A 23,654-nucleotide genomic window follows, 5' to 3' on the forward strand; every position below is an offset into this window, starting at 1 on the left:
AAAAAAAATAACTTACTTTATTAGAGAGTGAGAGGAACTTTCAAACATTTAAAGTATTTTTAATATTTATTTATCATAACTTTGTACGTTACTGGTGTTTTAGGCCACGAAAATAACCTACAAAACAATAATTTTGTACTGTACAGTAATATCTTTGTCCCCAACAGGGCGGAACCCCCTCACATTCCATGTCTGAACAATCCAGCCCTAATTTATATTTTCTAGGTGCTTGGGCTTTGTCAATACAAGTTACTAAAGGTTAAACGTCATCTATCAGATAGAGAGTTAAAAACCTCAGAAATGTATTATCATCAAACTAAAAAATCCCCAATAGACAAGAATGACCCACATATGAACAACAGACAAAGTACGCTAGATTATTATTAGAAGAGTGTATGAGAGTAGTGTGAGACATACCTAGCAGGTCAATGACTGGGGTCGGCTCTGCTTTGGGTGGAGAGGAGGCCTCAGTGGCAGGAACAGAAACAGCAGCTTGTGTTGGAGCAACCACAGGAGCAGGCGCTGAAGACGGAGCTATAGCAGGAGCAGGAGCAAGAGCAGGTTCAGGAGCAGGATCTAAAGATGACAATGAGATGAAACAGGGAAACAGACAACGAAGCAGACAGAGATTCAGGCAAATTAATAGAGTCGTATATTTTTGGGTGATTGCAACATTATTATCTTGGCAGGGCTAACATTCTACAGCAAAGGAAGCAAAGCAAGAAAGCAGGCCTTCATGCATCTTTACCACCTCTTTTAAACAGGGCTGGTCATGACGAGTGGAGATTTGCTGCACCCTTCATGAACAAAAGGAAAACAGAAGGGGTGCCATAAAAGTAATGCACCTTAACTCACCAGTGACAATGTCTCCAGACGGAGCCGGCTCAGGCAAAGGAGAAGGCCCCCGTGAAACAGCAGGGAGGTCTAATTGACCAACGCAAGCAAGAGGCAGAGTGCGAGAAAGAAGAAAATGGTGGAGGTCGAGGAGCAAAGAAAAGTATTAGCATAGCAGGTAGAAAAAGCTCAGGTAAGAAAGCAGCCTTGGGGAGAACATGATGCTTGTGGGTTTCATGCACAGTTCTCATATCACTGTAGGGACAAACCAAGATGTGTAGGAGGAAAGGACTACTGGACAGGGGAGTGGAGGTATGGTAACCAGAAGAGATGCACAGGTTTCATACACAGATACATGGTTATCAGCTCCTGTACCTGCACCAAAAAGGTCTACGCTCGGAGTGGTAGCAGCTTTGGATTCTGTGGTGGGACTTTGCTCAGGCATAGAATCAAGCATATCTAGGACACACAATCATATTATGTACATTCAGATTTCAAGTCCAGCGCACACACAATGAGGAGTTAACAAGAGATTTAGGACAGCAGAGAGAAGTCAGAGGAAGGATATTGAATGCAATGTAAAAAAAAAAAATAATAATAATTCAAGGGAAATATTGCAAGCTTCAGATTTGTTTAGAAACGTTAGGATTGTACTTGTGAATGATAGTAATTCGGAGGTCCAATCTGCCATACTACAGTCAACATTGAGATGTGTAACTTTGAAGCGTCACATTTTGGGCTATGCAAAAATAACGCACTTCAAACAGTCACATTGATCATTTTTGAAACTACGCAGGGTTAGCACTGGGTCATGAAACCTCTTAGCCAATGTGGCTAAACAGGATAAATATCTCCTTGCTATACTTGTGTGTAATTAGCCACAACCTTTAAACCTTTAGCCACACTTAGCCAGTCCTCGTCACTGGGAAACCAATAAGTTTTCACTAATTGCTTTTTTTTTTTTTCTTTTCAACAAATATTGCGATTGTGATTTAGCATGAGATTCTTTAGGAGTAAGTTTGTTATCTTCAGCATTATTCACTGAACACAAATAATAAATAATTCTAGAGTATGACCAACACAACATTGGATACAGCCAACAAATAACTTCGCTATAGGCCAGGCCAAAATGTTATGATGAATTGATATGAATGACGAATCTTTATTTTACTATTGAATTGTAAAAAGAAAAACCTTCCATTGCAGTAGATTACTGACTTATTGATGTAACTTCATTCCTTGTGAAAATGTAATACTGTGTAATGATGCTCTTGTCAGTAGCAGTAGCACAGCTGTCTGTCAGCAAAGTATAGAGATAAAGTGGGACGCATTCAGCTCAACGTTCAACAGCATCATCCCTGTACTCCTTTCCTCCAAGCTTCTCTGAGCGTCTCGCCTGCCATCTGCCAGTGGATTTACAACTTTCTGACAGGCAGTACACAACAGGTGAGGCTGGGGGAGGCCACCTCATCCACACGCAGCATCAGCACTGGGGCACCCCAAGGTTGTGTCCTCTCTCCGCTGCTCTTCTCCCTCTACATGAACGACTGCACCTCAACACACCTAGCTGTCAAACTCCTGAAGTTTGCAGATGACACCACTGTCATCGGCCCCATCAAATACGGTGACGAGTCTGCATATCGACAGGAAGGGGAGCGGCTGGAGCTGTGGTGCGGCCGACACAACCTGGAGCTGAACAGGCTCAAGACTGTAGAGATGATCGTGGACTTCAGGAGGCATAACTTCGCCACAGCTGCCCCTCACGCTGTCCAACTGCCTTGTGTCAACCGTCAAGACCTTCAAGTTCCTGGGAATTACAGTCTCTCAGGACCTGAAGTGGGCGATCAACTCCATCCTCAAAAAGGCCCAGCAGAGGATGTACTTCCTGCGGCTTCTGAGGAAGCACGGCCTGCCACAGGAGCTGCTGAGGCAGTTCTACACAGCGGTCATCGAATCAGTCCTGTGTTCTTCCATCACAGTCTGGTTTGGTGCTGCTACAAAAAAGGACAAACTCCAACTGCAACGGACAATCAAAACTGCTGAAAGGATTGTCGGTACCCCCCTACCCACACGTGAGGAGTTGCACGCTGCCAGAACCAAGACAAAAGTGTGCAAAATCCTCTCAGACCCTCCACATCCCGGTCACCGGCTCTTCCGGCTCCTTCCCCCAGGTAGACGCTACCGATCAATGCAAACCAGAACTAGCAGATATTCCAACAGCTTCTTCCCTCTTGCAATCAACTTCTTAAACAGCTAACCTACACTTCCATTGCTACATGCTGCCAATTCTTTTGTCTTGAGTTTGTTGTCACATTTCTGTCGGGCCAATTATACATACTCGTGCACTCACTGTAATAGCACACTGATTGAGGAGTATCTGCAAGATTTGCACAATCAACAATGTCCCAGATTATCACGCTACTAGTGACTTTAAACTGCATACGCTCTTGTCTTCCCTGATGCGCCACTCCCCACAGCTGGGAAAGCCCCTGAGCCTGACTGCTTAAAGCCAGCAGCTGCTCGACGGCAGATTCTACCAAGTGGGGGGAAACTAAAACACGGACACCGTTCATACACTGCAGAATGACCACGCTCACTTTAACAAAACGTACAAAGTATACATTCCTTCTCAGCTGTGTCTATCAGAAACTTTACACATGCAGGAGACGACTAGCTGAAAGAGAAAAATCCACAGAGGTGAACTATGATTTAAAAAAAAGAAATGACTATTTTAGGATTTTTTTTTGTGCTCTAGCTTTTCATGGGTGGTCAAGATGTTTGCTTTAATGGCCAAAGCACTACTTTTGTCTAAATGAAGCTCTTCAGCTGACTTCAACATACTGTAGTTCCTTGGGATCAAGTTAGCACAATATGGTGACAAAACTACTTTTTTTTTTTTTCAATGAAGCTCCTCAGCTGTCTTCAACATAGTTCATTGGCACCAAGATGCATTAAAATGGTGCTAAGGCAATACTTTTATTGCTTTGGGCTGAGCAAAAAAACTGCAAATATGTGATTTTTTTCTTTAAAATTATGGGAGGATAGGTTTCTATTTTTTTTTTATTCATTTTTTTAAATCAGCAAATGCCAAACACCAAATATGCAGGGGTTCACTGTATAGAAATTTGAGATAAAAGGTATTGACGTTCTACTATTACCATTGTCAGTATTACTGATGTATAGAGCAAGAGCAAACACGATCAAAACATTATCATCATCATAATGCAGAGTGATGGGGAGAGCATAATGAGAGTGAAAGGACATTACCACCAAAGAAATCTAGAGTCGGAGCGGCTGGAGACTCTGTGGTGGTGGTGGTGGTGTCTGTGGTGCTAGTGGTGGTGGTGGTGGTGATAGAAGAGGTGGGGACAGCAGCGGGGACAACGACGGGGGTAGCGATGGCCGGTGCCTCACTAGAGGTGGGAGGGGTGACGGTGGTGGCACCCTTGTCAGCGGGTCTCATAGCAAACAGGTCCAGCCCTGGAGGAATGTCCGCACTCCCCTCGGTCGTAGCAAAAGGGTCTTCAACAAGAGAAGCAGCAGGGGTCGAGTTGAAGGGTTAGGAGGGTTTTGATGAGAGAAGAAGGGAGATGTGGAGGATTAAAACATGAATATATCTGTGAGGCAAGGTGCATGTGGATATCTTAATGAGTGTTGGAAACAATGAAAGAAAGGAAACCCAGCACACAAACCCATCTCTTAGATTATTGATTCCTTTAAGTAAGTGAGATCAAAAGGGTTCTTGTTAGTGGCCTACTAGATAAGAGTTATTAGTCGCAATCTGTACATTCTCTGAATTATTGTTAACTGGAGAAATAGAAACGATGAGGAAGAAGTACATGAATAAAGGGGCGTTTGCAATTAAAAAAAATAAAATAAAAAAAACTTGTCATATGTTAAAACTGTTAGTATGACCTGACATTAGTACATTAGTGAAATGGTCTCCAGGAAAAAAAAAAAAAAAATAAATAAATCAGCCCCTTCTGGCCCCATTCTGTACCTGGAGTTGGACTTTTTTTTTTTTTTTTTTTTTTTTTTTTTAAATCACTACGCCGAGGGAAAAACCACTAATCAGAAACAGAACGCACAACTGACGATGTGTCAGTCATTTGCGGTGCACTTGTTGGCACACTCACACCCGTACAGCCTTGCGCTGACCTTTTACCTTGGGCTTCAGGAGCTTTGCTAAAACGGATAATGCACCTCTGGGGGGGAGGGGAGTGGGGAGAAATGTCCATCCCTCATTTGCCAACAACTGGGCATATAAGACTAGCAAACAGAAGCAGAGCGAAGGCAAAAGCAACAATTCTGCTCGACGGGTACGTTTTTCACCTGTTTTTGGTAGTGATGGTGAAATGAAGCTTCATGAAGCATCGTAACACTTCAACCATTGGTTCGAGTAACGGTTCATTTCTTGATGCTTCATTGCACACGAAAGCACCTGGTGGCCATGTGCATAATCACAGGCAGCTGTATCGACACTCACATACAGTATGTGCTGCGTGGCATTTTTGCGTCTTTTTGGCTCTTGTGAATGACTATGTATGACAAAACAATGTCTGACAAAGTCATTTCCCAAAATAAAGTGTAAAATATATTATTTTTTAACGTATTCTGTGTGCTTAAATGTGTTAATGTTCCTCATCACTGGTATGGCAGGTTGTATAATGTTTTTCTGTCACTTTGGGAAAATGGCTTGGGCTTAACAGGGCAGAGGATTTTGAAAATGCTTATTTAGAAATACCAGTTTATCATCATTTTTGTTTTAAGTGATCAATTCAAGAGGAAAATTATATAAACTGGGGTACATGAATTTTCCCTCTCTCAGTGAGGTTTGATTGTACCTTACTTTCTTGGAAGACAAAAATACTTTCCCTTTGAATAAAAGAAGAAATGGTAGAAAATGCAGTTTTTAATAAAGAAATGTGATTGATCAGCCTTAATAACAGTTACTTATACGGCACGGTGCTGCTTGGGGTTCGAACTCAGGCGACCACCATACCCCAGGTTGCAAGTCGAGTGCACCAACGGCTGACCAGGGCACCCTGGCCAGGTTAGCAGGCAGCAGCCTCTTTCCAAGGATTCCGAGGAGTGACGTAATCGCAATCACTCGCTATCGACTACCCAAACTATATCCAAACTATGCTGTAAACACTCTCCAACCTCTAGTAGCCTATACAAACTACTACAAACTGTGAGGCAGACGCTCTAACCAGTCGTCCACCGTGCCGCCTTGCACAAGTATATACAATATAATCTAAAATACTGTACATACACTCATTCATTTTCCTCTGCTTATCCGAGGTCGGGTCGCAGGGGCAGCACCCTCAGCAGGGAAGCCCAGAGTTCCCTCTCCCAGCCATTTCCTCCAGGTCTTTCGATGGGATCCCGAGGTGTTCCCAGGCCAGACATAGTCTCTCCAGCGTGTCCTGGGTCGACCCCGGGGTCTCCTCCCAGTGGGACGTGCCCGGAACACCTCACCAGGGAGGTGTCGGGGAGGAATCCTAATCGGATGCCCGAGCCACCTCATCTGGCTCCTCTCAATGCGGAGGAGCAGCGGGTCTACTCTAAACCCCTCCCGGCTTCTCACCCTATTTCTAAGGGAGAGCCCGGATACCCTGCGGAGGAAACTAATTTCGGCCACTTGTATCCGGGATCTTGTTCTTTCGGTCACGACCCACAGCTCATGACCATAGGTGATGGTAGGAACGTAGATCGACTGGTAAATCGAGAGCTTCGTCTTTCGGCTGAGCTCCTTCTTCACCACAGCGGACCGATACAAAGTCCGCATCATTGCAGATGCTGCACCGATCCGCCTGTCGATCTCCCGTTCCATTCTTCCCTCACTCGTGAACAAGACCCCAAGATATTTGACCTCCTCCACTTGGGGCAGTATCTCATCCCCGACACGGATAGGGCACTCCACCCTTATCCGACTGAGGACCATGGTCTCAGATTTGGATGTGCTGATTCTTATCCCAACCGCTTTACACTCTGCTGCGAACTGCTCCAGTGAGAGTTGGAGATCACGGCTTGATGAAGCCAACAGAACCATGTCATCCGCAAAAAGCAGAGATGCAATACTGAGGCCACTAAACCGGACCCCCTCTATGCCTCGGCTGCGCCTAGAAATTCTGTCCATAAACAAATGGCAGCCTTGGTAGAGTCCAACCCTCACCGGAAATGAGTCTGACTTACTGCCGGCAATGCGGACCAAACTCTGACACTGGTTGTACAGGGACCGAACAGCCCGTATCAGGGGGTTCGGCACCCCATACTCCCGAAGCACAGAACTCCCCGAGAGACACAGTCGAACACCTTCTCCAAGTCCACAAAACACATGTAGACTGGTTGGGCGAACTCCCATACACCCTCGAGGACTCTGCCGAGGGTGTAGAGCTGCTCCAGTGTTCCACGGCCAGGACGAAAACCACACTGCTCCTCCTGAAACTAAGGTTCGACTCGAAGGCTGAGGAGTGTGATCCCCATGTAGTTGGAACACACCCTCCAGTCCCCCTTTTTAAAAAGGACCACCAACCCAGTCTGCCAATCCAGAGGCACTGTCCCCGATGTCCACGCGATGTTGCACAGGCGTGTCAACCAGGACAGCCCCACAACATCCAGAGCCTTTAGGAACTCCGGGCGAATATCATCCACCGCCGGGGCCTTTCCACCGAGGAGCTTTTTAACCACCTCGGTGACCTCAACCCCAGAGATAGGAGAGCCCGCCTCAGAGACCCCAGACTCTGCTTCCTCATGGGAAGGCGTGTCGGTGGAATTGAGGAGGTCTTTGAAGTATTGTCCACACCGACCCACAACGTCCCGAGTAGAGGTCAGCAGCACCCCATCCCCACTATACACAGTGTGGATGGTGCACTGCTTCCCCCTCCAGAGGGTGGACCAGAATTTCCTCAAAGCCGTTCGGAAATCGTTCTCCATGGCCTCACCGAACTCCTCGCATGTCAGAGCTTTTGCCTCAGCAACCACCAAAGCCGCATTCCGCTTGGCCAGCCGGTACTCATCAGCTGCCTCAAGAGTCCCACAGGCCAAAAAGGCCCGATAGGACTCCTTAAGCTTGACGGCATCCCTCACCGCTGGTGTTCACCAACGGGTTCGGGGATTGCCGCCACGACAGGCACTGACTACCTTACGGCCACAGCTCCGGTTGGCCGCCTCAGCAATGGAGGGACGGAACATGGTCCCCCGCCTTACCAGAGACGCGGGCGAAGTTCTGGCGTAGGTGGAAGTTGAAGCTCCTTCTGACAGGGTATTCTGCCAGACGTTCCCAGCAGACCCCCACAATACGTTGGGCCTCCCAGGTGGGACTGGCATCTTCCTCCACCAACGGAGCCAACTCACCACCAGGTGGTGATCAGTTGACAGCTCCGCCCCTCTCTTCACCAGACTGTCCAAGACATACGGCCGCAAGTCCGATGACACGACCACAAAGTCGATCATCGAACTGCGACCTAGGGTGTCCTGGTGCCAAGTGCACGTGTGGACACCCTTATGCTTGAACATGGTGTTCGTTATGGACAATCCGTGGTGAGCACAGAAGTCCAACAACAGAACACCACTCGGGTTCTGATCGGGGTGCCGTTGCTCCCAATCACGGCCCTCCAGGTCTCACACTGTCATTGCCCATGTGAGCATTGAAGTCCCCCAACAGAATGATGGAGTCCCCAGCGGGAGCGCTCTCCAGCACCTCCTCCAAGGACTTCTGTCTGGGTACTCTGAACTGCTGTTTGGTGCATAGGCACAAACAACAGTCAGGTCCCTTTCCCCCACCCTAAGGCGGAGGGAGGCTACACTCTCAACCTCGCAAACCAGCTCAGGCTCCTTCCCTGCCAAAGAGGTGAAGTTCCACGTCCCTAGAGCCTGCTTCTGTAGCCAGGGATCGGATCGCCAAGGTCCCTGCCTTCGGTCACCGCCCAGCTCACAATGCACCCGACCCCTATGGCCCTTCCTACAGGTGGTGGGACCATGGGAACTGTATATACACTGTGTTCCAAATTATAATGCAAATTATATTTTTCTCAGATTTTCCTAACTAGTTGATGCAAATGACAGAATAATTTTAAAATGATTAACCCTTAGAGCATAATTGGAATGTTTTTGAACAAACCTCCAAATGACCACACTATTTTTTGGAAAAATAAAAAACCTAAAATGCCTGTTCCAAATTATCAAATACACCAGAGTTTCAACACATATTAGAGGTTTTATAGAACTTAAAAATAGTCATATGTTGAATGTGCAACATTAGGAAGTCATTAACTGAAGTCCATCCTAACCATTTTAACATAGGACCCCTTTTTTGATAGCAGCTTCACATTTCTTACATCTATTGAACTTCTTTTTTTTGAGGGGGAGTTTATTGCTTGAATTTCTCTGCAGGATGTCAGACTAACTTCCTACAGTTGCTTTGTGGATGTGAGCTGCCTCCCACGCTCACAGCCTCCCACCCTAATAAATCTTTTGCTTGAGGATGTTCCAAAGGTTCTCAACAGCGTTGAGGTCTGGGAGGCTTGGGGCCACACCATGAGTTTATCTTCTTTTATGCCCACAGCAGGCAAGAACGCAGAGGTATTCCTTGCAGCATGAGATAGTGTATTGCTATGCACGAAGATGATTTTGTTACAGACAGCAGGGTTATTCTTTTTGTACGATGGAGGAAAGTGGTCGGTCAGAAACTGTGCAACTGTGCATTAAGTTGTCATTTTCACACCTTCAGGGACCATAAAGGGTACGACCAGCTCCCTCTTCATGAATCTGGCCAAAAACATGAATGCGCTACCTCCTTGCTGATGTTGCAGCCTTGTTGGAACATGGTGGAGAGATGCATACTATCTACTAACTACTCCATCCATCTGGACTTTTCACAGTTACACGGCACTCATCATTGAACAATCGCATAGTGCAAGGAATCCCTCTGCTTCATTGGCTGCTATGGGCATAAAAGGAAAGTAACTCATGGTGTGGCCCCAATTCTCACCTGACCTCAACCCTGGTGAGAACCTTTAGTGCATCCTAAAGCAAACAGAACTCCGAGGGTGGGAGGCAGTTCACATCCAAAAATCAACTATGGGAGGCTATTCTGACATCCTCCATAGAAATTCAAGCAGAAAATCTCATAATATTTAAGTTTAATGGCTGTCAGAATTGTGCTACTGCTATCAAAAAGGGGTCCTATGTTAAGATGTAACACTTGACTATTTAAATAAAGGATATTTTTTCACCCACCAGATTCACCAAATGCATCAGTGGCAGGACCCGCAGCCACAGCGGCAGGACCATCTCCTGGGGAAGGTGCAAATGCATCTAGGGTATCACACCAACACATCACCAAACAACATGGAAAAACAGATGGAATGGACAAAAACAAAATATGAGAGGTCAGTATCAGGGAAAGAGGAAGAATACAAGTAGTATGCAGCCCAACAGTAATTTCTTTGACTACACCATCAGTTCTGGGAGTGCTTTAAGGGGCTGCATAATGCTGCATTCAGTGAGATGAGGTAAGTTGTCACAAGTTGCTTGGACTCTGTGACAAGAGGGAGCATGTTAAGTTCAGGGATGGACAAGGTTAATTCTTTCTTTGACAAGGATACTACAATTGGTATCTGGATTTGGCAGGAGTGAATGTGATGCAAAAGATTTTTAAGTCAGCTACACGTCATCTTTATTAACGGGACTCTCTAAAACTGTGAACATTGTCACCTATTCCATAGTTCTGGACTTAAAAACATTTGTCTGCAGAAAGAATCCCCCCCAAAAAAGACTCAAGAAAGTATTTATTTTAGGCATATTTTCTGATGGTTTTTAACAAGATCTTGGCCCACCCACATTTCAGTTGAAATCTTACTTGAGCTGTGACGTCAGCGCCAGAAGCAGATCTGATTTCCCCATACAACTTAATGTAATTAGTTGGCTTACAACACGAGCAAGCCTGGGGTGTAATTGTCACCTATATTCAAAGTCTGGATTTTTTTTTAGACAATAATGAGTGTAAATAGCGAGGTTAAATGAACTTGTGTAGGTTTGTTTTGCCTCCTTGTCGAGCGCAGCCACCTGAGGTAAGTGATTCACTGCCACCTAAATTCAGTTTTGTAAGCTGTTTCTTGAGTTGATTGAATGGCTCACCTTTCAAAAACAGTTTTGGGAGATGATATAACACAGGCGTTTAGCGTTTATGATGATTTTTGATTGGTGGCGTCAGGTCACCGCACACTTTGATGGGCCCTGCTCGCTGTCAACACTGGCCATTACAGCACTGTGTTCATACTATTTTATCAGGCTTGAATACTTGAAAAAATAGTTTTGAACATTGATGTTGAACAGTTTTTTCATTTTGTGACATAATCAAGGCTTTTTCTATGGTCATGGGACTCGGCTGACCAAAACTTTGATGTGCACGGCTTGCAGACTTTGATATGCAAGGCAAGGCTTTGATATGCACGCAGTCATTGTGACATGTTCATACCATTTTAAGCAGTGACCGCGTAATAAATTAGCGATTTTCATCTAAAACGCTTACTGTCGAAAAGCTTCACAATGCTTAATGTCCCAAAACTGCGATCAATCATCACCAAAATTCATGTGGACATCTCTATTTATGCCCACTTAAACCTCTGAAAATATCTGAACAATTGGCCCGGTATTTTACATTTTATGGACATTAAGCATTTTCATCTCCATAGATGCTCACTTGTGACAAAAATCTTAATGCGGCTTAATGCCCCAAAACTGTCACCAATCTTCATCAAAATCTACGTGGACATCTCTACTCATGGCAGCTACAAACTCTGAAAATATAAAAATGATCGGCCCAATATTGTTTTAGCTTATGGATGTAAAGAGTTTTCTTCTCCATAGAAGCTCACTGGAGAAAAAGCTTAACATCGCTTAATGAGAAATACACTTAACCTCCATAAAATCCAAAATATTTGGAGTTATCATTCTGATATTTTGAAGTGGGCATAAGGAGAGACATACATTTTGGTGACAATTGATTGTAGTTTTCTGACATGAAGCGACGTTATTGTCATGAACTGCCCTGCAGTATTATTGTTGGAGCCTGGGTGGCGATTTACGCCCTCTCTCTTTCCAGCACCTTCCTCAAGCCGCGCACCTATCACCAATCAGCCCTTGTCACCACCTGCATATAAGCCTGTAATATCCCGGAAATCCTCGCCAAAGTATTGCAGCTTCTCCTTGCGTTTCTCCCGTGTTCCTGATCTACGTTATTCCTGCCACCCCGCCGCCTGTCCTTGCCACTGCCTGCCAACGCACCTAGGACCACCTCCAATACCTTCCCTAATAAACTGTTCATCATAACCTATCCACCTCCGCCTGCTCTTGGGTCCAGCTCCTCGCCACTCGTGACAGTTATGCTTTTTTATGCTTACATTAAGCATTTTCGAATGTCCCCGCGGCGGCCGGCAAGTTTTTAATCTATGACACCCTAAGAAATTTGTAATTTTTCAGCATATGAAATTAGCGATTCAATATAGTTTTACGGATGCTAGCTGTTGTTCTCAATATAGGGTATAATACCAACTTGAACAAAGCAGTGTTTGGAAACTCAAGCAAGCTGTCACTAGTTTTATTTTTTTTTATTTCCTGAAAAGTTGTCATTTTGGAAGTGGGGGGGATTCGGCCCAACAACTACAATTTATAAAATATGAGTTAATACCGCCACTACATGGTATCGTACATTCTTTTTTCCACACTGGCTATGCAGAGAATTTGGTCTCCACTTCTCCCACTGATGTCACACAGAGACAAGGGGGGCGTGTCGATTTTGGTGATAAAAAAAAAAGGGGCATTCCAAAGGCAATTAGCTTTTTACCAATTGCTCCAAAAATTGATTGATAGAATTGGAAATGACTGCCAGTTTCATTTTCTTGAGCAAAAAAATACATAAAATCAACTTGTTAGTGAAATAAGGACCATTGAGACTCCTTACCTCCTTTAATCACAAATCCCAATTTACGTGAGACACAGCCAGTAAAAACTCAGTAAAGCTAGATGTCAAAGACGTGTTGCTTTTTGTATTTTGTATCTTCACTCTCAAGCCCTGCGTGTTAGTGACCAATTAATCTTGTTTACTCATTATTAGAATTTCAGTCATTTCTTTCGGGACCTTTGAATGTTTTTAAATGGTTTGATCACACTCTCTACCTCATATCTTTGGTACAGCTGATCTTTTGATTGATCTCCTGCTAACTTGACTTGTGAGTAAAGAAATTTGGATTTGAAGTGCAATCAAGTTTTCTTTGTAATACTGTGCTTTTTTTAATCAGACAGGATCATGTTGATTTGAGGATTAACAATAAAAAAAGCCACAATAAAAGTCAGTATTTGTTGAGAAAATCATTGCGAGTGGTTAGCAAATGGGGTAAAACAGCATATCTGAAAAGTGTGAGTCATAATAGCACAATGAGTTTATTGTGGCATGATTAATGTTGCATGCATGCTGGAGTAATAGTAGTGCGGTCTTGATTTAGCCAACAGGAGGACAAGTAAAATACCAATTGTGACTCAGATTTTTAGGATATGCATATATGCGACTTAACGGTTGAATTTGTTGGTCTGTGCAACAAGCTGAATGATAGCAGAGCATCTTGTTAGCACATATGTGCACAGAATCCACAAATCATGAGATGTAAAAAAATAGATAAAGGGTATGTATGACTATGTTTTTTTTAATTGTTTCATATCCCAAGAGGCCCAGGCATAAATGGATATGTTTGACCTACAGTACCTGCTTAACTACAACAATGAAAGTGGACACTGGACAGTGTAGACTATAATAATAACAATAACAGGTATCTATGTCTGACTCAAATTAATGGGAATATAAATATTTATAAATTGGATGGCTTTGCTCTCTGGTTATTAAGAGAAACCCAGGATGGAGACTAAAAAAAATTAGCAACTGAAACATGTAATAATACATTTAAAAACATTGAAAATTAACTAATGGAAATAAGGCAATACTTTTTGGTGGCCCATAATTATAAACAAATAAACAAACAAAAAACAAATGAAACTGGCCTTGACAAAAATGATGGACCTAATATTTTGTTGCACCTTTTTTCCAATGCAATAAAAAAAAAAAAATCAGGGATAGAAGGCATAGGTTGGTATTTTGGAGTGAAATCTGTCAGAAAGCTTGGTCTCAGTGGAAAAATGGCCAAGAACAAAACATAATTTTTGTACAGGCCACTTTCATTAGTTTGTGTTTTAAAATAATACTGTTCACCACACACACAACACACACACATACACACAAAACTGGTTTAGTTAGTTATTTCAATGATCATTGTGGGTTTGTCTCTTTAATTGAACCTGAAACACAATTAGCCCGAAATGTGAGGTGGAGGTGTAGAATATTTTAAAAAAGGAAAAATTTATACTTAAAATAATAAATAAACATAATAGTTGTTGATCATTTAAAGAAATGCAAACCCCTATTCCAATGAAGTTGGGATATTGTGTAAAATGTAAATAAAAACAAAGTACAATGATTTGCAAATCCTTTCACACCCTATATTTAGTTGAATACACTACAAAAACAAAATTGTTAATGTTCAAACTGATAAACTTTGTTGTTGTGTTTTTTCAAATATTCACCCATTTTTAATTTGTGCCTTCAACACATTCCAAAAATGCTGGGACGGGCAACAAAAAAAAAAATTGTTTGGAACGGAAAGGATTTGCAAATCATTGCATTCTGTTTTAATTTACGTTTTACACAACATCCCAACTTCATTGGAATTGGGGTTTGTATGTGTAATATTTTTGTTTTTCCACAAGAGATTTACAGCTGTATTCATCCATTACTACATTATTAAAGTCTTGTGCAAATTAGCCACCCAGCTGTGGATCCTAGTTCATATTGTGTTCTATCCACAGGTCGGACTGACTGACCTCCAAAAAGGTCGATGTCTCTAACTGATGAGGGATCGGGACCTGCGACAGACAGGAAAGCGGGTGCTGGCATGGCCGCAGCAGTAGCAGCGGCAGCTGCCGTTGCAGCCACTTCAGAGGCAGTGCCAGCATCAGTAGCAAGCTCTTTCTTTGCTTGATCAGTCTCAGAAGCGCTGTTACTGGCAGCGGGAGTGGCTACATGAATAATCCCACCAATTCAAGGAGAAAAAAGGGAAAGAGAAGAGGGGAACAGAGAAAATAGTTTTTTTCTGCAAAGATTTTCACAAAGAGAACTCAGAAAGCTATCATGATCTTACTCACCATCGGCCAAAAGGTCTGCACAACAAGAGACAGACAGAAAGATTAAAAAAGGATAATAATCACAGCCTTTGGCAACTCTTGATTAATACAAATCCAACATAATGTAAATTGAATTTAATTCAAACAAAATGTTCATACTACACCATATAACATGTGACACCGTTTAACATTTGTTTATACAATATATGTATGTAAAGTATACAGTGAACCCCTGTTTATCGTGGTGGGGGATACGTTCCACATCCTCTCGCAAAATGTGAAAATCCACAGCACAGAGCCCATACACACACATACACACATAAAGAACGATTGGTCAAAAAAAATCTGTGATACAGTATATCAGGGGTGCCAATGAAGGGCTACGATACAGTGGTGAAACACTGGAATTTTGGAGAATTTGCTGAAATGACAATTTTCTTACCTCCCCATCCAGTTGTAGTAGAAGGTGCTGAGGAGGAGGACATGGGATCTAGGTCCAACAGGAAGCCATCATCAGGGGCACTAGACCCAGAAAAAAAAAGCAGCAAGTATACAATGATGCTGAGATATTATAAAATATATACATAAAATGTATTTTAAAATGAAAAATGAATTCATATTCAAATAAAAAATAAAGAAATATAAAAATGATCATGAAATGAAATGATCAATTCAAGTTTTCTTTTCATCTTCTTTTCCTTTCGGCTTGTCCCGTAAGGGGTCGCCACAGCGCGTCATCCTTTTCCATGTAAGCCTATCTCCTGCATCCTCCTCTCGAACACCAACTGCCCTCATGTCTTCCCTCACGACATCCATCAACCTTCTCTTTGGTTGGTGAATACACTACCTCTTCCTCTCATTTCTAATTTTATCCAACCTGGTCACTTCTAGAGAGAACATCAAAATCTTCATTTCCGCCACCTCCAGCTCTGCTTCCTGTTGTCTCTTCAGTGCTACTGACTCTAATCCGTACATCATGGCTGGCCTCACCACTGTCTTATAAACTTTGCCCTTTATCCTAGCAGAGACTCTTCTGTCACATAACACACCCGACACCTTCCTCCACCCGTTCGAAGCTGCTTGGACCAGTTTCTTCACTTCGTTACCACGCTCACCATTGCTCTGGACGGTTGACCCCAAGTATTTAAAGTCCTCCACCCTTGCTATGTCTTCTGCCTGTAGCCTCACTCTTCCCTCACCACCCCTCTCATTCGTGCACATACATTCTGTCTTACTTCGGCTAATCTTCATTCCTTTCCTTACCAGTGCATGTCTCCATCTTTCTAACTGTTCCTCCACCTGCTCCCTGCTTTCACTGCAGATCACAATGTTATCTGCAAAGATCATGGTACACGGGGATTCCAGTCTAACCTCATCTGTCAGCCTATCCATCACCACTGCAAACGGGAAGGGGCTCAGGGCTGATCCTTGATGCAGTCCCACCTCCACCTTAAACTCCTCTGTCACACCTACAGCACACCTCACCACTGTTCTGCTGCCCTCATACATGTCCTGTATTATTCTAACATACTTCTCTGTCACTCCAGACTTCCACATGTAGTACCACAGTTCCTCTCTGGGTACTCGTAGGCTTTCTCTAGACCTACAAAGACACAATGTAGCTCCTTCTGACCTTCTCTGTACTTTTCTATCAACATCCTCAAGGCAAATAATGCATCTGTGGTACTCTTTCTAGGCATGGAACCATACTGTTGCTCGCAAATACTCACTTCTGTCCTCTAGCCTCCACTACTCTTTCCCATAACTTTATTGTGTGGCTCATCAACTTTATTCCTCTATAGTTCCCACAGCTCTGCACATCACCCTTGGGCACCAGGACACCTTTCCTCCATTTGTCAGGGATCTTCTCACCTGCTAGAATTCTGTTGAACAAGCTGGTCAAAAACTCCACAGCCACCTCTCCTAGATGCTTCCATACCTCCACAGGAATGTCATCAGGGCCAACTGCCTTTCCATTTTTCATCCTCTTTGATCTCTTTCTAAATTCCCCCTTACTAATCATTGCCACTTCCTGGTCCACCACACTTCCCTCTTCTACTCTTCTTTCTCTCTCATTTTCCTCATTCATCAACTCCTCAAAGTATTCTTTCCATCTGTCCAGCACACTACTGGCACCAGTCAACACATTTCCATCTCTATCCTTCATCACACTAACCTGCTGCAAATCCTTCCCATCCATCCTCTACCTTTGCCGTACGTCGCATCTCAATGTATTCCTTTCGCCTCTCCTCGGTCCTCTCAGTGTCCCACTTCTTCTTAGCTAACCTCTTTCCTTTTATGATTTCCTGTACTTTGAGGTTCCACTACCAAGTGTCCTCTCCTTTCCTGCCAGAAGATACACCAAGTACTCTCCTGCCTGTCTCTCTGATCACCTTGGCTGTAGTGGTCCAATCTTCTGGAAGCTCTTCCTGTCCACCGAGAGCCTGTCTCGCCTCGTCACAAAAAGCCATACAACACTCTTCCTGTCTCAGCTTCCACCACATGGTTCTCTTCTCTGCCTTTGTCTTCCTAATTTTCCTCCCCACCACCAGAGTCAACTTACACACCACCATCCTATGCTGTCTAGCCACACTCTCCCCTACCACTAATTTACAGTCCGTAACCTCCGTCAGATTACATCGTCAGCACAAGATGTAATCCACCTGTGCGCTTCTACCTCTGCTCTTGTCGGTCACCCTATGTTCCTGCCTCTTCTGGGAAAAAAGTGTTCACTACAGCCATTTGCATCCTGTCCCTCCAACTTCCTTCCCTGGATTCCGTACTTACCCATCACTTCTTCATCACCCCTGTTTCCTTCACCAACATGTCCATTACAATCTGCACCAATCACGACTCTCTCTCTGTCAGTGATGCTCAGAACTACTTCGTCTAGCTCCTTCCAGAATTTCTCTTTCACCTCTCGGTCACATCCTACCTGTGGGGCATAGTCGCTAATCACATTATACATAACACCCTCAATTTAATTTATGTTTTCTTTCATTTTTTTTTAAAACAGGATATTTTGTGGCACAAGAATTCCACCACAGAAAGAGCCAATTCCCCTACAATTAATAATGAGATAAATTTAACATTAAAAAATAGTAATTTCATCTAATGGCATTTACCTGCTGGTGGGAGCTACAGCTGTGGGTGTCACAGAGGGTGGTGGAGGTTTGGCAGGCGGCCCAGGGCGAGCAGGAGGCCCACCAGCAGCAGCGGGTGGCGCAGGCTTGGGTGGTGCAGAAGATGGGGCAGTCGTTGCTGAGCTGTTGTTGGCCATTGTGTCCTGTTTATAGACAACATGGTGAGTGAGGTGGAATATTTGGATGCCAGTTAACAGATTAATTCAGAATGAATGAAGACGACTGTGTGTACTTTCATTCATTCTTTCTTACTGTCACCCTCTTTTGAGATGTATGTAAGGCAAGGAACCTTATTTGGTAACATATGTGGGGATTAACAATTTCCATGCCTACCTCACTGTGAGGGAGTAGGACAAGTGATTTGTCCAAAGAGAAGATAAAGAATGACAACAGTGATAAATATATTACAATATACAAAATAATTACGTTCTTAATACAGTATATCAATATTATAAAACCTATTTATGTAATATCTCTTGCTGCATACTTCATCCTCACTGCATTTTTGTGTTGAATATCCTTTTGTTTTCAGTGCAAATATGCCCTACACATTTAACATTGAAGTACAGTACTTAATGTTATCAATAGTGTCTTACCTTGGTGGGTGACCTGCAAAAAAAATAAAAGCATACCGGTTAGAAAAGAAACAGAGTCACATACAGTATGTGCAGTATCTTAATACTGTTAAGTGTTTTAAGTATTCACAGCTTTTAAGCAGGCAGAATTTCAAACACACTCGGAAACATCTGGAATTGATGTCTTCACTCTGCAACTCTTTGCAACTTAGACCCATTTCCACTTAAACGCAGGTTTTTTTTTTTATGTAGGCAATATGGAGAATATGTCAATTGTCCAGCCTGCACTCCTTTGCACAAATGGAGACTGAGAGTAAGTAACACAGACTTAATGACAATTATACACTCACTGACAAGTCATTTGGTACACCAATACAGTAGCAGCAAATACATTAGTTGTATATAAAAAAAAAAAATGTTTTAAATAATAAAAAATAAAAAAACCTTTAGTAATGTAATAATAGTACATTTGCAAAATTATTAGAGTGGTATCACTCAAGTATCAATAAAACCTGTCAGTCATTGTAAGGTTAACACTGTCTTGGATCTCATTAGATTATATGTTTACAGCTTTGTGTGTGTATAACGACGCAGTGTAAAATGTAAATAAAAACAGAATAAAATGCTTTGCTAATCATTTTCAACCTATATTCAATTGAATACACTACAAAGACGAGATATTTAATCTTGTTCACAAAGTGGTGAACTTTGCCCCATCCTTGCTTGTGAAAAACTGAGCCTTTCGGGAATGCTCCTTTTACACTCAATCATGACAAATATCTGTTCCCAATTAACCAGTTCACTTGTGGAATGTTCCAAACAGCAGTTTTTTTCCCCCTCAACTATTAATAAAAATAATGCATTATACTTATAAAGCTCTTTTCTGGGCACTCAAAAGACACTTTACAATTGCACACATTATTAATTCACTCCACAATCACAACTGGTGGGGGAAAGCTACTTGTGTAGCCACAGCCGCTCTGGGGCAGACTGACGGAAGCGTAGCTGCCATTCTGCGTCAATTGCCCCTCCGACCACCACCAAACATTCAATCACATTCATTCATGGGCAATGTGAGTTAAGTGTCTTGTCCGCCGGGGACACAACAACAACATGCGAACCAGTGAGTTGCAGGGTGTACATCACCACATCGCCCTCAACTTTCACAGTCTTTTGTTGCCCCTGTCCCAGCTTTTTCGAAACGTGTTGCAGGCATCAAATTCAAAATGAAACAATATTTGAAAAAACAAACATAAATAACAATAATGTTCATCAGTTTGAACATTAAATGGCTTGTATTTGTAGTGTATTCAATTAAATGTAGGTTGAAAAGGATTTTCCAATAATTGTATTCTGTTTTCATTTGTTTTACACATTGGGGTTTGTAATAATTTCAAAATGTGGATCTAACTTTAAAAAAATGTGTCCTATTGAAGCACATTTTGAACACATCTTCAGTTTAGTATTATTATACTGATGGTATGACTTGTTCCAATGGATATTGAAATTTCTATACTGCATAGAATCACTGTTATGTGAAGAAACAACAAGGGAAAAATAGAACGTAAACATCAAAACTGCTAATGCAGTGAATTTTAGTACTTCAAGTGACAGAATACTTACTTATCCTCTCTGTTTTGTATTGGGCAAAGATCAAAGGAAACATGTTAAATATTTGACAGGCAAAAGATGATCAAGGTGGCAAAATAGAAAAGAGTTTCATTAAAGCACCCAACAAAATGTCTTTATTTTGATCTTGATTCAACATTGGCATTGTGCTTAATTTGTTCAACAAATGCAAAACAATCTCAAGCAAATTACAATTGATCACCAACATGTTATTGCCAACTGTCTTGTTTTTCCCCCCGCTAAAAAGAAACACACTTACGGCTTTTTCCCTTCCAAAGTGTTGAGGTGGGTCTCCAGAGATTCCAAAAGACTTTCTGGAGCCTGTGGGGTAGCAGACAGTATACAGTACACACTATTTTGAAGGAAAATCAGGTTTAAATGTCATATTGGAATTGTCAATTGTCAGTTATTTCTTATTTGTGTTTTGTATTTCATTATTGGTTTTGAGCTCTCTTTTGTTCATACCATACATCATCATTACATCCTACTATTTTGGACATATGCTTATTGTGAATAGAATATTTTCCCTTTGTATCTGTTTTGGATTGTCGCAAGTATGATTAGATTCTCCTTTCATGTTTATTTTCTGTTGTGTCAACCTGCGCCTCTTCTCTGTGTCAGTCGACTAGTCTGACACAGTTTAGTTTTAGTTTAATTGGTCTTCATCGTCGTAGCTTTTTGAAATTAGATAAGGACGTGTAAAGATTTTCCTGTTCCAATTTCCAGAACAATATAACAAATTGTGAAACACTTTTGCGTTTCAGAAAACAAATGAACAAAAGCCAAAACAAATTTACATTTCCGAAAACAAATTATCAAAAGATGAAACACTTTTACATTTCAGAAAATAGATTAACAATAGTTGAAACAAATTTACATTTCAGAAAACAAAATAACAAAAGCCCAAACACTTATACATTTCAGAAAACAAATGAACAAAAAACAAAACACTTTTACATTTCAGAAAACAAATTAACAAGCCACGAAACTAATTTACACAAGCTGAAGCAAATTACAAGTGACACAAACCGGAAAGGGAATGCGCCATATCACAGATTGACGCGTTATTAGAAATCCCCCGCCCTTTCTTGTCAAGACGTGCCCTGCTTCAACATGATTGGCTCCTGCATCGCAGGAAGGTTTGGCTACACAAATGTTACCATCCCAAATATGTATCAAATTTGTACAAAACAAAACAAAAAAAACAAAGACACTTGTTATGGTTAGGTTTAGGACTAGGGTTGGTCTTGAGGTAGTTTATGATGGGTTAAGGTTAGAATTATGGTGGGTTAGGGTTAAGACTGGCACACACCTGGCGACACCGCCGAACTATGTGCATGGTTTGGCAACTGTTTCCATGAGTGACCGATTGGTCGGCGACTGGTTTTGGGGCGATTCAAAATTTTAATCTCCGTCGCACGGCGTCTTAACGTCCCATCTTACATTCAATCGAAATGGACAGAAGCTTTCCCGGTGAAAATATATTTCCGGGTTTGCGAGCCGTGCCGCCGCGTTGCCTCGGCTCAGGCCATATATATATAGTATATAGAGCATCAAATTCTTATTCAACTATATTCATAATGTACAGTGCTGTAAACAAGTATTGGCCTCATTCTCAAATTCTTATATTTTTGCATAGTTTCCCTACTTTGTTTAAGATCATCAAACTAACGTAAATATCAGACAAATACTATATAATGTGCCTGTAGAAGAAAAGGTTTGTCACTACAATGTACGTTCAAATGAATGGAGCCGGCGAGCTTGCTTTCGAATATCGACACTTTCGCTTTAATTCTCGCCGACATCCTCTCGGCAGGCTTCAGGGTTAATGGCATTTATATTAACGCCGCCACACTTAATAAGTCACATACTTCTTTTACCGTCTGGAAGCAGTAGCGCGTGTTCTACCGGGATACAGCAGCCAATCATAGTGCAGCGGCGCGTGTCCTGCAGCCAGTAATATTGGAGCAGGGCGCCTCCTGCCAGGAAAGCGCGTGGGAATCCCAATAACGCATGTGGGAATCCTTATAACGCGTGAATCTGTGATACGATATGGTACGTTCCCTTTCCAGTTTGTTTCGGCTTTTGTTCCTTTGTTTTGTGTTTTGTTAATTTGTTTTCTGAAATGTAAATTTGTTTTGTGTTTTGTTAATTTGTTTTCTGAAATGTAAAAGTATTTTGGTTTTTGTTTAATTTGTTTTCTGAAATGTAAATGTTTCAACTTTTGTTAATTTGTTTTCTGAAATGTAAAAGTGTTTCACCTTTTCCTAATTTGTTTTGTGAAATGTAAATTTGTTTCGTGTTTTGTTCATTTGTTTTGTGAAATGTAAAAGTGTGTCACAATTTGTTATACTGTTTTGCACTTCCCAGCCACCATAAATTGCCCTTTATCGCTATATCAGTAATTCTATGAGCTTTAACAAAAAAGCTGCGAAATATTTATACATCTAGCCTCACAATAATACACATGACGGAAAGGGATTCAATGACAACATAGCAAAAGTCAGTGAAATGGTAATGTAATTCAGTCTTGTTGTTTGTACTGATGTGGCTCTCCATTAAAAAGATGACAATAATCACTGGCTCAAGGATCTGGGAGACTGACACGTATTAATACCGACATTTAATCCATCAGTCATATTGTGTAGCACATCACATTTAAATGTAGAGGGGCAAGGTTATAAACGACTATGTTTGGAAAGTTGTTTGGGTGAATCATTCTGCTCATTTACATCCCTGTTGTTCACCACTACAGGTGATATGACATGTATTAAAGGGTAAAAACAGAATCTATTAGCGGTCCAAGCAGGAGATAATAAACTTAGAGAGAACTGACAAATATCGATACTAATATCATTAAATGTGTGTAATTCTTTAAACCCTAACTGCTTAAGTCAACTCCATGATAAACCCTACTAAAGCCACATACTGTATGAATACAACTGATACAAGTCTCTTGAGAGGTTTAAAGATCTACTTTTTGTACGTTTCCTTGAGTGTGAACAATGTAGGGGAGAAAATGGTTCCAAGAATGTACTGTATACTTATCCAAATAACAGTTTAAATACCTACTTCATCTGATTCGCGTAGATGTAAACCAGACGACCATTGAGTGGGCTGTTAAAGTGTGACGAGTAATTTTTGAAAGAATTGTGCATTGTCAACACTGTCATACCTTACATTGCTTTGGTGTACACCTATAAATAACATATGGGGAGACAAAGCTGTAACAAACTTA

The 23,654-nt window shown here is 42.0% G+C and overlaps 1 protein-coding gene across 1 annotated transcript in view; it reads right to left on the minus strand.

Moving 5' to 3' along the window:
• The window catches only part of snap91a (synaptosome associated protein 91a), a 54,859-nt gene that overhangs the window by 10,714 nt on the left and 20,491 nt on the right, over window positions 1-23,654 (minus strand). The window contains exons 9-20 of the mRNA XM_061776288.1: window positions 20,676-20,737; window positions 20,411-20,419; window positions 18,809-18,821; window positions 18,195-18,355; window positions 15,512-15,591; window positions 15,091-15,105; window positions 14,770-14,964; window positions 10,078-10,155; window positions 4,102-4,356; window positions 1,210-1,293; window positions 856-924; window positions 418-576 (exon numbers count right to left, since the gene is read on the minus strand). Of these exons, the coding sequence (XP_061632272.1) occupies window positions 418-576; window positions 856-924; window positions 1,210-1,293; window positions 4,102-4,356; window positions 10,078-10,155; window positions 14,770-14,964; window positions 15,091-15,105; window positions 15,512-15,591; window positions 18,195-18,355; window positions 18,809-18,821; window positions 20,411-20,419; window positions 20,676-20,737 (1,180 nt within the window). The remainder of the gene's footprint in view (window positions 1-417; window positions 577-855; window positions 925-1,209; window positions 1,294-4,101; window positions 4,357-10,077; window positions 10,156-14,769; window positions 14,965-15,090; window positions 15,106-15,511; window positions 15,592-18,194; window positions 18,356-18,808; window positions 18,822-20,410; window positions 20,420-20,675; window positions 20,738-23,654) is intronic.

Source organism: Phyllopteryx taeniolatus, chromosome 6 (assembly GCF_024500385.1).
Source record: "Phyllopteryx taeniolatus isolate TA_2022b chromosome 6, UOR_Ptae_1.2, whole genome shotgun sequence".
In the NCBI taxonomy this organism is placed as follows: Eukaryota; Metazoa; Chordata; class Actinopteri; order Syngnathiformes; family Syngnathidae; genus Phyllopteryx; species Phyllopteryx taeniolatus.